This window comes from Stegodyphus dumicola, chromosome 1 (assembly GCF_044657685.1).
Source record: "Stegodyphus dumicola isolate Sdum_Otavi_A_Nest chromosome 1, ASM4465768v1".
Classification (NCBI taxonomy): Eukaryota; Metazoa; Arthropoda; class Arachnida; order Araneae; family Eresidae; genus Stegodyphus; species Stegodyphus dumicola.
In genome coordinates this window covers 216,356,449-216,373,533 of record NC_140768.1, presented here as the reverse complement: position 1 = coordinate 216,373,533, position 17,085 = coordinate 216,356,449, and the positions used below count along the sequence as shown (strand labels likewise).

Genomic DNA, 17,085 nt, shown 5'->3' with positions numbered 1-17,085 from the left:
TTGCACTTTGCATGGAATTCACTGAAAATTGCTTTCGTCATGCGTGATTCTCAAAAATATCAGATCCTTTGGTGCCAAAAAAGGGAGAAGGAGGATATTGAAGCTGAGCCGACACTTAATGTTTGAGAAAGTCTCTGTATTATCGGAAGAATTCTTTGCAGTAATTGATGATAATATGTGTACAGCCCCATTAATGGCAGATAAGTACATTATTCCTATGTTTTCCGTGCTCTTCAAGTTTGCTCCTCCAAACTAGCCCTTGATGAAGAACTAAATTATTTAAAAGCAATAGCTATAGACAGGGGCTTTTCACCCAACATTATTAATCAAGCAGTTAAAAAATTCTCATCTCAACACACTAAAAACCACACTCTTATTTTAGGAGATTATAAAAATTCTGTTGTCATTCCCTTCTTTCCATCAATTAGTTATAAAGTTGCACATATTTTGCAGAAATTTAACTTTCGGGTTGTTTACTCTCCCATCAATAAAATTCCAACTTCTATACTCAAGGACCCCATTCCGGATATGAATTCCTGGGGTATTTATAGGATTCCTTGCCAGTGCGGTTTAATTTACATTGGCCAAACTAAGAGAGCCTTAAAATTTCGCGTCAAAGAACATGAGGCATATGTTAGAAAAAAGGAAACACAGAAGTCTTCTGTTGCTCAACATTGTTGGTCCGAAAATCACACTTTCAATTTTTCTGCTGCCAAAATTATTCAAAAAACATCTTCCATTGGAGAACTGGATTTTCTAGAGGCATTTCACATTCATAAAAATCTTTCTGTTCTAGTTAACGATCCTAATTCCAATCCAAATTTGCCTTCGGCTTTTAGAGAAATTATGTTTTAGTTCTGGTTTCGCCAACAGATGGCGCCACTTGCTTATTCTTGTCCAGGCTTTCTTATCTTATCTAAACATTATTTCCTATCTTGTTCATTTGCGGTTTTGCAGCTGAAGATGATGGTTCGGTAAAACCATCGAAACTAGTCGTGTGAAAATTTTGTAAATTAACGCTGATTTTTGTTGTTTGACTTCTGAATTAGTATTTTGGAGTTTGTTTAAACCCTTTGCCCCGGGCGTATATATACGCCTTGCTCAGCCGATGTGTTAACTGCCGATGTATATATACGCCCTTCCAAACTACTATCATTTGCTTTGCGCTGCTACCCGTAAAATTACCCTGCTGGCCACCCAAATTGCAACACCAAGAAAGACGAGATATCATAAAAAAATTTATTTAGTAGATAACATGTTGACCAAGTATCAAATGATTAAATTTATAAACTTCTGTGAAGTGTGGTTCCTTCCAGAATCAGTAGCCAGAAATAAAATATCTTTATTTTAAGTGTATAACCCTTAATAATCAGTTTTCCCATCAACTACTATCGAAATTCAAGAGTAATATAAAGAAAAACTTTGTTCTTTTTGTTTTGAAGTGTGTTCCAGTTCTAAATGTAATATAAAAAACCAAATGAATTTATTCTCTGAATTTAACTGCTTAAAATGCACATAAATTTTAAACTGAATTGTTATATCATTTCTCATCCATCCTGTATTCTTTCAACTCAGTTGCTCTCAACCTATTTTTCTTCATGTTGGAGAGAATGCTGCCATTGTTGGAGATCACCACTGCCACACGCCTCGGCATTGATTCAAAGAGACTTTGGATGTGTTCTTGGAGTACAACAGACCAAGCAGCTTCCACACGCTGGCAAAGTTGATCTGGTGTGGCAGCTTGGGATGTAATATGGGTCAATCATTCAGCAGCCATGGACCACATGTTTTCTATCGGTAAAAGATCCGGAGAGCGAGCCGTCCAGGGAAGCAATTCAATCTGGCAATTGACGAAGAACCCTTGGACAATGCGTGCCATGTGTGGTCGTGCATTATCCTGTTGAAATATGGCTGTGAGCAGGCCCTGAAGGTAAGGAAGGACAACTGGCTCCAACAACTCGGAGATGTAGCGCTGGCTGTTTAAAGTACCGGCAATATGCATTAGAGGAGTGCGAGAGTGATATCCAATACCGCCCCATACCATAATACACGGTGCAGGACCAGTGTGGCGGTTCATAACGCAGCTGATCAGCATGCTCTCTCCACAGTGTCTCCAGACTCGAATCCGACCATCATGGTGTTGCAGACAGAAGCGTGACTCATCAGTAAAGACAATTTCATTCCATTCTGCTGTCCACATCCTTCTTTCGTCACATCATTGGCGGCGGAGATGTCTGTGGTTCTGTGTCAAGGGTAGACGAAGCAATGGACGTCTTGCGGACAGACCACTCTGCTGTAAACGCTGATGCAAAAGGCAAAGCCTAAAGTTATAAAAACATTTAGCAGAATTAGCAATAAAAGCTCCCTAAGATTATATATTGTGCAGACATAGAAGACAAAAGTTTTTAAACGTAACCAATTTATTAACAATATATATAAAAATGAAAATATAATAAATAAGTTTAATCAATACCAGAAACTTAAAGAGTGTAACATAATCATTATCAAAAACTACACTTAGTTGACTATTCATTAACCCCAAGGGTTTTTCCTTTAAAGAATATTACACTATTAATGATACAGTAAATATATTACCTGATCTTTGAATACTGGCATTCAATACACAAAAAACATATCACAGAACAAAAACTACGCAATTAAATATGAATTTCACTTCACTGTAAATAGGTCCATGCTTTTGGTCAAGAAGGCACCTGAAAAATTAAACTAAACCTTGAGTGCACTTGAACTGGGAAAAGCCATTCATTGTAGTTGCTCACGAAAAATCACAGCTTGGAAAAACACTTGCATTAAAGATGCCACCTTCATGAAACAGGATGCCGCCCACGGCAGTTGCTCACTGGAATTCACAGCTTGGAATTTGACGTCGCTTAACTTTCGAAACAGGATGCCGCCCACGGCAGTTGACCACCGGAATTCACAGCTTGGAATTTATCGCTGCCGAACCATAGAACAGGTTGCCGCTTTGCAGAATCCAGGAAAAATCATCATGGACTGGAACCACGGTACTTATCGCTGGACGGCACGCATCGCAGTAACGTCTTCCAATGAGTGCTGGAATGGCACACCAAGGAGCAATGAAACAGGAACCAGAAGCACTAAGCCAAAGCAATGTGAGATACTTATACCTGAAGTAAGCATGACGTCATTTCACGGCAGCCAGTCAGCTGTCAGCGCGACTCAGCTTTCCAAATGATGTAACATCGAATTTCGTTTTTGCATCTTAATTAGGCTGGAACAGTCATACAATGCAAACAGTGGCAGTGAAAAACGAAGAAGAAGCAATTGCCATATACCTTCAAAACAAGAATTAAACCCTATGTAAAAGTTCGAATTATTTCAAGGAGGAGAGATGATGCAGAAAAAGGGCCACAATAGGTCATATTTTCAACAAATGCCGTCAAATGGTACGCGCAGACACTGGACAATGCATTACAGACTGAATGTGCTGTGCTATGGTTTGTGATGTGACTGAGCGATCCGTCACTGCCATGCGCACAATGTTCCTGCCATCACGTGAAGTAGTGCACTGAGGTGGATGCGATCGAACACGTCGGTCCGTCGTACCCTCCTGCATCCAACGGTCGCATATTCACATTACAGTTGCTTGGTTTCGTCCAACACGACTACCGATTTCCCTGAAAGATAATCTACACTCTCGGTAGGCCACCATCCTTCCTCTGTCAAACTCTGATATTTGATCAAATGATGATCGCTACGAAGCATAATTGATCATTTTTTTTTTTGAAAAAAACCACAAAAACACAATTGCCGAACTTGAAATCGTCGAAAACTCCAAACCTTAAATACCGCTTTGAAGTGGCGCCACAGGAGTGTGTGATGTGCGTCTGTGCTGAAATTCTAATCATTTGCATGCTTTTCTTCAGGGTGTTGCATTTACGGTGGCCAGCAGTTGTTGCCATTTAATTTATAAAATATGTTACTCATAGGATTGGAGACACTACAATATTGCATAAGCTGCAAAGAAATATAATTCTAAAACCTAATTTAATAAATATTGAAAATTTCTTCTGTTGTAAGTATACTCGAGTATATTAGCATTTTTTTGTTTAATATTAAAATTAATTTGATTCATAGTATCACTTAGGCATAATGACTAGTTTCATTAAATAATACATAACATGTAACTATAAAGTGTTCCTAAATTATATAAAAATGTACAAAATATTTTTTCACAATAATGATAGAATTAATTTTTTGAATCATTAACCCAAAAAGAAAAATAATTATTTTATACACTTATAGTTCTGTGAAATATTCTTTTGAGAAAAACACTGAAATATTTTTTAGCTGTATTAAAATTTTTTAATTTTATTTACGTTATATATTTTTATACTTTTTAGGTCAGCATATAACTTTAGTTGCACATTCAAAAGCGGTAGGAACATGTTTAGAAGCTGCTAAAGAATTGTCCAGCAGTGGCATAGATTGTGAGGTAAATTATTTAGTCTGTTATATGCTACTATAAATATTTAACTTTCCTAAATGCCTAAATGTTTAACATTTAATTTATAGATTTTTAGAATAAATTTATTCTCAGCAGCTACTCAGGCATCAATATGTACCTATATTTAAAGGAAATTAAAGGTTATTGCTATGCCACACAAAAACAATGAACTAAACAGACAAGGAAGGAGCATATGATGTTGAGTTAAAAAGTTAATTATAAACAGTCATTATAAAAGACATAATACAATTTGAAAAGTTTATTTAAGACAAAAGAGCCGTGAAAAATTCTGAAATGAAATAGTGGTTGTATTGTGGAATATTCAGGAAATTCTTCTTTAATGTCAGTCCAGAATAAGGTGGGGGATTTCTTTTCAAATTTCAGTTTCAAGTGAAGAATCTGTTTTCAGATCAATAAACTTAATTTTTTCTCAGACTGATAAAGATGCATACTGGAAATACCTTTCACTGAAAGGGAACGGAGTCCGATAATCATATTGTTATGAAATGTCAAGGCGCAGTGAGATGGCTTCCTCCGCAAAGCAGTTTTAGGGTTGCCATAAAAATGGCAAGGGAAGGCAGGGTTGCCACATTTGGCAAGAAATCGCCCATTTGGCCACGAAATTGGCGATATACCATGGACGGATGGAGAACCTTCTGGAACAAATTCTTACCAGTTTAGCCCAGAATGTTCTCAAACACAAGCCGAAAGCTATATAAACCCTGCTGGTTCGCAGTCAGTTAGTGTGTGCTTTGTCTAGCAAGCTGATAGTCAGTCATTGAGTGAGTGACTCGAAGTCTAGCACCGAGTTGGTCGTCGAGTGCATCGAGAGAGTCTTTTAGTGCATCGTCGAGTTTTGTCTTAGACTGTGCTGAGTCGAGATCTATACTCTTGTGTATCGTCGAGTGCATCGCATGGAGAGTCTCGAGAGTACGTGGAGTTCCGAGAATGACCAAGCAGAGTTGGGAGCTGTACTCGAGTGCTTTGCAGTGAAGCTGTGTCCACCGTTATTGCCTGACAGTGTGAAGGCTGTGTCGCTGAGTGTGTCAGCGTGTTTATAACAGTTCGACGACAAAGTGATTTTTGATGCTATCTGATTAATATTGTCTAAATAAAGTGTGTTTCGATACTTCATCAAGTGTCGTCATTATTCACTCCAAATTTGGGAACCCCGTACGAACATGAAGGAAGAAAATAACGTAACAACTGGTGTCAGAAAAGAAAAACGCAACAACTGGTGTCAGAAGTGAGATTTGTGAGTCAATGCCAGTGACCCGCCTGCAGAGGAAAGCCATGGCAGAAGAAATTAAGACTTTGATGGACATTTTAGTGAGATAAAAGCCGGATATATTACGATGAGGGCTGAGATGAAGGCTGAAATGAAAGCCGGACTGGCTGAGATAAAAGTTGGATATGATGAGATGACAGCTGAGATAAAAGCGGGACTGGAAGATAAGAAAGCCGGTGAGAAGAAATAAATGTCGGCCAAGGAAAGGTGCAAGAACAACTCCAACCGCTGAAAGTGGAGCTTGCAGAAGAAACTGGAGCCATAAAAGAAGATGTGAAAATGACAGTAGTGGCATCTGGAGAATCCAAGGATGAAGAAATGAAAGAAGTAGCTAACGAACTGCCTGAGAAAGATCCAGAAATGATCGATGAAATATCTAACGGGATTAAAGAAAAAGAACGAAAACATGCGACTGTCAAGTTCCTAGAAACTGATAGTGACGTTATGAAAACGCACTCAGCAAGTCTTGAACCATCTGAAAGTGCATGTGATGCAGAGATGGGAGAAGTTGATGTTCAGCTTAAGCAGTGTGCTCCAGTATTGCAAGAAAATTCACTCACCTCGCAAATTATGTGTGCGTCTCATAGAGCTGATTGTGTGCACAAAAACTTGATTCTAAACCTGGATACTTGTGTTTGTGAAGAATCGGGTTCTGCTCATGACTCTGATGCAAAATTTGGAGCTAGTTCCCAGGAAACGGAGGAAAATAAGCATATACCAGCTGCTAAAAATACCGAGGTGAACTGTATGCATGCTGCGAATGAACTGCAGAGTAATGAACAAACTGTTTCAGATCTTTCTGTGGATGGAAAGTTGCAAAGAACTGAATCTTCAGACTGTGATATGCAAAACATAAATATATCTGAGAATTGCAGTAGAAAACCCGGGTATATTTTAGTGAAAAGAATGAGACTGAAATTCATTCTTAACTTTAATTTGTATAATTTAAAATTGTGATGTGTTTAATTTGTGTATATAATTTGAACATAGTGTAAATATTTTGTTTCTTTTAAAATTGTGATGTGTTTAATTTGTGTATCTAATTTGTAAATAGTGTATATACAGCCAAAAGTCGTTAATTCGGACCTCAAAGCTAAAAACTTTCTGTGCATAGGCGTTTATGCGTGCGCGTAAGATTTTTACGACTGCGCATATGCGTGTACGCAAGCGCAGAATACGTTTTCGCATGCGCGTTTTATGTATAACGAACGGTATATGCTAAAATTATCTAATTATCTATTCCAGTTAATGTTGATGATTGCATTGTTCCTTAATCTTCGAATTGGATCCGGCTTATTATTTTTTGCAGACTGTAAGAGCAATTTTATAAAAGTAAACTTGGACTTTCGATTATATCAAATAGAATTTCTGATGCTGGAGCTCCCAAAGGATCTACAAAATGAAAGTATATTTCGATGTCCATCAAACAAAAAGTGGATAAAGACATGAAGGTGGGTGACAGAAAGGTTAGTGAAAACTAAAAAATTTCGATTGACAAGTTAGTCGGTATTCTCGGCACAGCAATTACGGAACTTGAACAGCGGAACTTTGTAACTGAACAAGAAATTATGTCTGTTTATATTCTAAGTATTATCACATAAAACGAAGCAACTTAAACAACTTACATTAAAAGAAATGTTTAATAAAGTAAACAAATATTAAGCTGCTTTTTTTTTTTTTTTTTTTTTTTTTTTGTAAATTTTGATACCCTTTAGATCATAATTGTTCTTTATTTCATAAATTATGGTTTCATATTTTTAATTTTAGAATTTCTGCATGCCATCTTATGAGATTTAAACTGATGATCTATAATCCGGAAAAATCGATAATCCGGAATCGCCGAACTCCTGACGAGTCCGGATTAACGACTTTTGACTGTATTTGTTTCTTTAGTTATGTTATTTGTTTGTTTTATTATGTTTTGTTTGTATCGAATTTGGCTTCTGACCAATGGTTGTACTTCCCGGGACGTGCAGTCCTCGAGAGGGGGCAGTTTTACGAAATGTCAAGGGCACAGTGAGATGGCTTCCCCAGAAAGCAGTTTTAAGGTTGGCATAAAAATGGCAAGGGAAGGCAGGGTTGCCACATTTGGCAAGAAATTGCTCATTTGGCCACGAAATTGGCGATATACCATGGATGGATGAAGAACCTTCTGGAACGAATTCTTACCAGTTTAGCCCAGAATGTTCTCGAACACAAGCCGAAAGCTATATAAACCCTGCTGGTCCGCAGTCAGTTAGTGTGTGCTTTGTCTAGCAAGCTGATAGTCAGTCATTGAGTGAGTGACTCGAAGTCTAGCACCGAGTTGGTCGTCGAGTGCATCGAGAGAGTCTTTTAGTGCATCGTCGAGTTTTGTCTTAGACTGTGCTGAGTCGAGATCTATACTCTTGTGTATTGTCGAGTGTATCGCGTGGATGTAATTTAAAATCTGAAAACTTTCATTTTTTTTTTTTTTTTTTTTTTTTTTTTTTTGGACCTGACCACTTTTACAGAATCATCCGAAATGTCTTTCATACCATTAGGAAGGGGCTTTGATGTTGAAGCTTATCAATGGCTGCAAGAATATGTTCATGTTGCTGAGGGAGCTGCTGCTTTGACACATGGGAGGAAACCCCGGTAACAATCTGACATAGTCTTGCCACCGTCAGTAAGTCAGTGCTTAAACCACAGTACTCTAACCATTTTATCTTTTTAGTAAAGAATCAAAAGAGCTTGAAAAATATCTACACCTGTTGTGTATTTAGAAAAAAAAATGACAAAGCACAATCCCTTCTTCAAATACATTTCAAGTACCTTACAATAACTGTCAAAATAGAAAATACTACATCAAAGCGCTCATCAGCTTGAAATATATATATATATTTGCTGCTACTGATTTCTTTCAGCATCATCTCCTACATGTTAATCAGAAAATTCTTTGATTTTACGAAAGACTGTCATTGGACAGAGGGATAGAATTAATTTTGTGAACATACTTATTACTGAACATACAAAAAACTGTATCTTTAATTAAGTTTGCAAAATCAAATTTTCAAAAAAATGTGTAATTTTTGCCATTCTGGCAGTATGGTGACTGTTGTAGTAGGAAGCTTCAACGGTATCTTCATTGAAACAACCAGAACCACATAACTATATTGCACTTATTATTATTTTCAAACAAATATAAAAAAAGTCGGATGTAGGCTTTAAAAAATCTGAGTGTTAGTTTTGCAAATGACAAAATGTAGTGAAAGCTTGATACTGCTGTTAGACAGTACTTCTCTAAAAATAACACATTCAAGTCTAAGGAGTTTCTTAATAATATGAATGAAAATACATATGACAAATATTCTTAGTAATATTTTCTCACTTCTTCTGGTTGCGAAACTGGAATCAGGAGCTTCATTTCAGTAATATGTCTCACTCCTCCTTACATTGCTCCTAAAAAAAAAAAAAAAAAACTGGTACTCAATGATGGAATGGCATCAGTAATTAATTTAGTAATTTTTCTTTTCTTTATGGTATCAAATTTTAACCACTGATCCACGTTTAAAAAAAAATGGAGAAGCAAAGCAATGTTGGCAACTTTATTGAAGCCTGTTATAATATGACCAGTAAATTAATTATAGTACATTTTATAAAATATAGTGCAAATGGATATTCTGTGGTACAATATTTGAAAATAAATTTAATTTTTATTTTAGTTATGTAATTTAAGAATTATTTCACCATTGTCCTGTTGAATCATATGATTATATTTTCTAAGATTTTTATTTGTGACAACTATACATGTTATTCAAAAACTGATTTTTTATTACACAATAAATATATAAACTGCACGGGCTATTAAATATTGTACGAAGTTTATATTTACAAATAAAAAATGATGCAAAAATTGTTGAATATAAGCCTACAATCGTTAAAGAATGAGACCTATGCACTGAACTTTTAGTTTGCACTCAAACTGCATGTTTTTTTCGTCTCTAAAGGGTGACTTAGGATATATATTAGATTTATATATAGCATTGCTCTAACATAGGTATTTTTACACAAAATCAGACTTTTTTGAAATAACATACCAATTTTTTCCATATTTCGATTCTATGATTCAAATTATGCCTAGATATTAAATTTTGCAATTTTTGGTGAGAAATTTAAAAAATTATCTTTGCACTTTTTTTTTCAGTTTGAGCCAAGAATAATTCACTTGGCAAACTTCTTTATTTATAGCAACCTATTTTCCTTTCCTTTTTGTCATTGTCAACGAGTGGGAAAAAAGGTTATGTTTCATACTTTCAAATAATTTTAACAAAGTCTGCAAACCACATTTTTATTATTATCGCTTATGATAAATATGTCAAATAATGTTATATAAGTTCAAAATTTGCTAAAATGTAAATTCATGTATATCTTAGGAAATTTTGAATAAAAAAACTCTTAATTTTTTACAGGTATACTTAGAAATACATTTACTTTTAGATAATGTTAAAAATTTTATAGGTTCTAATGAAAAATCTTTTTCAAAAAATTTATAAAATGGACGATTTTTATTTGGAATGAACCTAAAAACGAAATATGAAAGCAAGAATGAAATAAGATAATAATAAATATATATCAAATTCAATTAACATTGAGGAGCCAAAATTTAAAGAGCTAATTTTTTAAAAACTACCCTTGCGATTTTTGCAAAACTTTGCAGTTTAACATAATTTCAGTTGTAGAAATGATAATATGGAAAAACATTGGCATGTCATTTCAGAAAAAGTCTGATTTTGTGTTAAAAAACCTATATTAGAAAAATGATGTATATATATATATATATATAAGTCTAATACATATCCTAAGTAGTGCTTTCAAGACATGATAAACACAAGTTGAATTTCGTCGATCCGCCCACTAGAACGGGAGATATGGAAATGCCCCCCTTTTTTTTTGCAGTGTACCTCAGATTGAGAAATACTGACCTATATTATCAAGCCTTGGGATATCAGAATAATGCATACAATTTTTTTCACTAAGTATATAAATTATTGAAACCATTTCTTTGAGAATAACCCTGTATAAAAGAATCCACTTATAATGTAGAAATAAGTTAGAGAACATGAATGTAATTGTATTTATTATTTAAAAGCATAAAATGTTGAAAAAAACTAAAACATGAAAACAAAAGTGAAAACTAGAATCTGAATTAAAAGGACTTGTCCAGGTAACATATTCTAAAAATTATTACAGAAAGGTAAGATTTAGTTGTTGAAGAAATGATTCATTGTATTGACAAACATAATATGTGGGTTTTTATTAAATATACACAATTAGAAATTGTGTATATTCAATGAAAACCTTTTTGTTATACTCAGGTAACTGTAATCTGTAGAGAGGGTATAATTATCAGAATAAGAAAAGAAACCTTAAAAATTCCGATTTACAAAGTCCGAAATCCGGACTCGTCGAAACTTTGGCGATTCTGGATATTAGATCAATTTAAATCTAGTACGATGGCATGTAGAAATTATAAAATTAAAAATATGAAATCATGATTTATGAAATAATGAAGTATTTATGATCTAAAGGGTATCAAAATTTACAGTATATTATTTTGCCTTTTTGCAATTACTTAAATTGATAAAAAATTTAACCCTTTGCACTCGAGTGGTGCCTCTCAGGCACCACTGCATGTGATGCGATAACTCAAGCGGTGCCTGAGAGGCACCATTCGAATCGATGTGTTTATTTGTGTTTGACCTAAGAAATATCGCTTGAGAGATCTACTTGGCCTTTTGTAGATCATATTGTGAGGAGCTATAAGGATGTCTTATCTCAAATAAAGGTTGTCTTTGCGATGCTCATGCGATTAAATGTCTTATCTCGAAAATTCTTGCGACGGCGGGTAGGACTCTGTCTTCGACATCAGTTCAAACTCAACATTCTTGCCGATTGCAGTATTTCTTTCAAAGTTACTGAGCCCAATAAGTATGGAACACGACGAAGAAGTTACTTCTAGCGAAGATGAGTTTAATTTTTTGGTTATAACGAACGGAATTACATCACTACATAGACAGCTTGCCCATGAGAACGAAGACGGAAGTGATAAAGATAGTGATGACAGTAGAGGAGCAAGAAGACGAAAAATCCGAATAATCGATAGTGAATCTGGAAGCCACTACTGTATGCAGTGATTTTATAGAAGAGACTGAACCTTCAGAATGGACAGTGTGCACAAAAAAGCGCCTCGAGCGCAAAGGGTTAAAATACATACGTTTATAAAATCTCAAAAGGAGCATAAGCGAGTTCGACAGCTGGAGTTCTGAATTATCAAAGCTCTACGAGGACTATTGATCAAGAATATAGACTGAAATTATTAGCAAAAGGAATCTATATTATTAAGATAATGGGATAAACTTAAATTAATATATCTGTATCGCTAAAGCTTCTTCAATTAAAAAATGTGCTCCAACTATAATGGTAGAAATTTGTAAAGGGACAAAAATATGAAATTATTTCTACTTTCAATGTCATCTAAAGGATAATTTACTGATTAATGGAGGTTAAATTTATTTTCAAAGTATTTTAAGAATACTGTACTTACAGATTTGGTTCCAAAATATTTTAACTAAATATTTACTGATTGACACTTTTTGGGGTGGTGGCGGGATTTTATGGGTTCAGAATGTGATTATAAATCTTTGAATTATCTGCATTAACATAATGTTGTTTTCAAGTACTGTATGCAGATGCTTTTGTTATGTGAAAAATTTCAAGAATATTTTAATTTTAGGTAATTAATCTTAGAAGTTTAAGGCCTTTAGATGAAAAATGTATATTGGAATCTGTTATGAAAACTCATAATTTGGTAACTGTTGAACAAGGCTGGCCACAGTGTGGTGTTGGTTCCGAAATATGTGCACGTGTTATAGAAAGTAAGTGTATTTACAGTAGAACATGTTTTTTAAACTATTTTTTGTGCACTTTTTAAAATATTTGAGAAAATTGCTGTATACCCTAATTAATTTCATTATTTATATAACTACTCTTTTTAATGTAAGTAATTGTTAGTCTAGTATTTGTATATTAAGATATTGTAGGATCTATGATCTTAAATTAATATAATTGTTACAGGTCCTGCATTTGATTATTTGGATTCACCAGTGGTACGGGTTACTGGAGCAGATGTACCAATGCCCTACACTAAAAGCTTAGAACCGCTTACAATACCTCAAGCACAGGATGTAGTTTTAGCTGTAAAGAAAGTTTTAAATGTTCAGTAAAAATTATGTCGTATGTATCATATATAGCTATAAATATCATTAGATATAGATTATTTATATGCTATGATAAGAGAAGAAATTCTTTTGTATTGTATGAATTAGTGTGCATATTTCAGATTGTAATTAAAATTAGTGATCAAAGTTAAATGTGTTCTTAAAAATGTGTGCTAATGAAAATACTTTGTATATATATCATTTTTAATTTGTACATAAAATTCAATGTTTTGTCAAGAAACATGTTCACATATTCTGTTATGAAGTAGACATGCTTCGAATTTGCTTAACAGTGTACAATGAAAATAACAGGTATTTTTAACAATTTAAATCCCTTTTAGATGATAAATGTTAATGTTTTAATTAAAAATCAGTGCTAAGATATAAGTAAAGAAAAAAAATTTTCTTTTGAATATAGATATTACCATCAAAACCACTCGTATGAATGCTGAAATTTTTCAGCTACATTTAATTATCACTTTTGGTTTCATATTAAATATAACCACTAAAATAATTTACATTATATATAAATAAAACAAATGCAACAGATATTAAAATAAACTATAACATAATTATTCTTGGTTTTTAAATTCATCTCCAGTCATCCAGACAGTATAGTGGTTAGGGGATTTCTACTGCGGTACCAAAGTGTCTGGGTTCGAAAATGTATAGTGTCGGTGTGGCACTCCTTGATGTGGTTTGGTTGAAGAGGAGAGAGGCGAAGCCTCTAGATCCCCCCGTGGTACTGTTTCTCAAAATTGGGGAGAAAATAGAAGTCCAACCTCTCATTGATGTAGGTTATGGCAACTATTGTTCTATGTAATGTGGAAAAAACAACAACAAATGCAACTCCATTTCTCTTTATAAAAAGATAAATTATTCAAAAAAATTTTCAACTAATAATGTAAACAAATAAATTCCTCATTTAATGAAATTGATATTTCATAGGAATTTCCCAAATGTTAAGTACTATAAATATGTAAACAAATTTCAGTTGTGCTAATGGTGGATTGTTGAATATTGTTCTGATGTTCAAGAGATCATTTTTGAAATTCTCATTAAAGAAATATGTAAGAAATTGATAATTATTTTGTCTATGTGCAGCTTTATTCAGTTATGAAGTATTATCCATTGGTATTAACACCTAATATTATGTAAAAAGGCAGAATAATCAAGGACTGAACTGTATTTTTCATTTGAAAGTAGCAGACAAAATTTGAGTAAAGCATATGTTATGAAAGATTAAAAAAACCAAAAAGATGAATTGTTTAATGTATATTTATGATTTCCTGAAATTGCAAGATTATTGATAAATAAATAATCTTTAGGATATAATCAAACTTTGGTACTCAATAAATCAGTTTTTTGCACGTGGTCTGTTTCTTTACTAATACCTTGGTAAAAGTTGTAATAGTTTTTTATACTATTAATTAAAAAATAAAATGTTTCTAACACTGTACAGTCTGTCAAGTGTAAAATTTATAATACTTCTGTACACTAGCTAACAGCAAAATCTATTGTTACTGATAAAGTTTTGCAATAATATAAAGATTGAAATCTTTTCTATATATTTCTTTGTTCAAACAGCAATTTGTTTTTTCAATACAATATTTTTCTATTTGTACCACTTTACACTCAAAATAAATGAAAAAACAAATGCAGACATTTTTCATTTATGAGCCGATTTTTAACTTTACTAAATGGATATTAAGATTTAAAAGTTTTTTAAAATGTAATTTTAAGTTTTTATATATATTGACAAAATATTTTTAAATTTGGATCTTTGACTTCTCCTTTTACATCAGTATGATTTAATTTATATTATCAAGTTTCTGGAATAAAATGAAGTAAAAATACAAGATTATTAAAAAAAAAAAAGTTGGGATTATAAATGGGTTACTTAAAAGCTGTTCAGAACATATCGAAATGACTAAATTTTATTTTTAATTGAAGTGAAGATTTAAAGAGGAAAAAAAAGGAAGTATTACTCCTTTTTTAATTCCAGCATTTTTTATAACCTTATAAAATGCATTCAGTTTTCATTCTAAGCCTAGGTAATCAACACAAGTTTTAAAATATTTCTTTTCTGGAAATTTATTATGCCAGGTAGAGATTTGCCTGCACCTACTGTTTTGTAAATTTGTATGGTGTTCTTGCATGCTTTCAAGACTTAGAGAGACTTCTTTCATATCTTTAAGATCATCAGCAATTACACACATGTGATGCTGAAAATGTCTATGAACTCTGACAGTAAAAGGAAGAAGGAGGCATATAAAAAAGAAAATGCTTACAGGGAGACAGTTACTCATAGCCAGTTCACGTTTTTGAAGCTGATAACTAGCAGAAATGTGCAATAACAAAATGGTAGACCACCATTATGTAATGGACTTAATTGATTGACACTCTGTTTTATTTTACGATAAGTTATTCTGTAAATGATAATGTTCTTTTTTCACAGAAAATGTTTACTAAATGTAATGTTTATTAATTTAATGGGGTAAGGTATTATCTTGATTTTTATTAGTTTTAATTTTGAAAAGTTACGTTCACCTGTTGCATTTGATGTCATCAGACTTCTATATATTTGCAATGCTGTCTTTACATTTGGGAATGTTGAATGTACCATAAACGATTCCTCGGCAGGTACAATTTTATCTTCCCCGCATTGTCTAATTGTAAGATGAAGTACTTGAACTGCACTATCTCGTTTATAAACTCGGGCTCAATGTTCTCGAAATAATGTTCACTAAATTTTGTACAAGCCTTTTTAATTTCATCGTTGGTCTTTGTCATGAAATCTTTTAGAAATTCAAACAGAGAATTAATTTTCCGATAAGCATCTAGTCACTGCGACAATTCTGCATACAGCATGTCTAGTACAGGCAAATAAGTTTCAATCTTTAACTTATCTCTTCCTTTGATTACAGCTTCTGAAGATCCGTCATCGTGATGCCTTCTTTGCACACGCTGATTTTTATCACTGTATTTGGTATCGGTTTTCTCATTTGCCTTAATCTCATAATCGTCAAATAATTCTCGCTGTGATAGCTAAAAATTTTTAGCGATTTTAAAAGATCGACAGCCGTTCAAAGTTTAATAGTTAGTTTTTCATTTGTAAAGTGCATGATGCACATGTTCCAACTGCTGCGAGTACAGGTTTTCTGTGATGGTTTGGCCTACTGGCAGGAGTTCATAGTGCATCACTTGGTGATTAGTCCACCAGATACAGAGCATGATCTTGCGTGGGTGGATAAAGGTCTCGCAGAGTGAGGTACAGGGCCGTGGTGACAACCCATGTCTGGAACACCTGGATGTGTCATACTGGACCCACTTTTCATTGCTGGTGAGTACTCTATCAAATATGGATGCATTGTGGTGCCTCATAAGCAATGACCAAACGGCAGCAACAAGCTGTTGCTTGTTTGACAGTGAGGGGGGTACCCACTTGCTCAGCTTGTATGCCTTTTCTATACAAGCTTTTCTATGCGATGCAAATGGAGTCTGATTGTTTCATCAGATACCTGGAAGTGTGCAGCAAGCTCACCACATGTTTGGCTACTGTCATTCTCTATGGCTGCTCTCAGGGCCTCACCGTCCTACGCTTGTGGTTGACCACTCTGTGGTGCATCACTAAAGAGACATATCCCCTGAACTGAGCTTCTGGAGCCATTGCCTAGTGGTTTGTCCGTTAATGGCACCATCCCCAAAGGCCTGGTAAATTCAGCAACTTAATTCTGCTGCTGACAGGCTCACTTTAAAATCATGCAGCAAACAACTCCAAACGAGCACCTTTGACATGTCCATTTCAATCAGTTGGTGTGTAAGTTATGTTATGTTTGAAGTACTCATGTAACAAGCTTTTATACTCTTGGTCAGTGTCTGGACTCCCATCCTAATCACTTCACTACCAGGTTTGGCAACTATTTTTATGTTGGGATTTACTCTTTCAATGTCATATCAGAAACAGCAAGAACTTTTTTGGTTATCTTGTATTAATTCCAGAAACTTATAAGGAAGGGGAGAACTTTATATGGAGAACAATGTAATTATAAAGGATACCTATTGGGTAT

The 17,085-nt window shown here is 34.0% G+C and overlaps 2 protein-coding genes across 19 annotated transcripts in view; one reads left to right on the top strand and one right to left on the bottom strand.

Annotated features, from left to right (window-relative positions):
* The window catches only part of Pdhb (Pyruvate dehydrogenase E1 beta subunit), a 59,478-nt gene extending 45,093 nt beyond the window's left edge, over window positions 1–14,385 (top strand). For both annotated transcript variants that reach the window (XM_085825527.1, XM_085825528.1), the window contains exons 9-11: window positions 4,386–4,477; window positions 12,532–12,673; window positions 12,873–14,385. In XM_085825527.1, the coding sequence (XP_085681653.1) occupies window positions 4,386–4,477; window positions 12,532–12,673; window positions 12,873–13,021 (383 nt within the window). In that variant the 3' untranslated portion in view covers window positions 13,022–14,385. The remainder of the gene's footprint in view (window positions 1–4,385; window positions 4,478–12,531; window positions 12,674–12,872) is intronic.
* The window catches only part of LOC118201136 (uncharacterized), a 385,427-nt gene that overhangs the window by 9,515 nt on the left and 358,827 nt on the right, over window positions 1–17,085 (bottom strand). For 13 of the 17 annotated variants that reach the window (XM_085825487.1, XM_085825518.1, XM_085825505.1 and 10 more), the window contains 2 exons: window positions 9,127–9,197; window positions 1,327–2,321 (listed from right to left, as the gene is read on the bottom strand). In XM_085825487.1, coding sequence (XP_085681613.1) covers window positions 9,187–9,197 — 11 coding nt within the window. In that variant the 3' untranslated portion in view covers window positions 1,327–2,321; window positions 9,127–9,186. Of the gene's footprint in view, window positions 1–1,326; window positions 2,322–9,052; window positions 9,198–17,085 lie in introns of those variants that run through there. The other 4 variants (XM_085825469.1, XM_085825458.1, XM_085825463.1 and 1 more) reach the window with 2 other exon arrangements.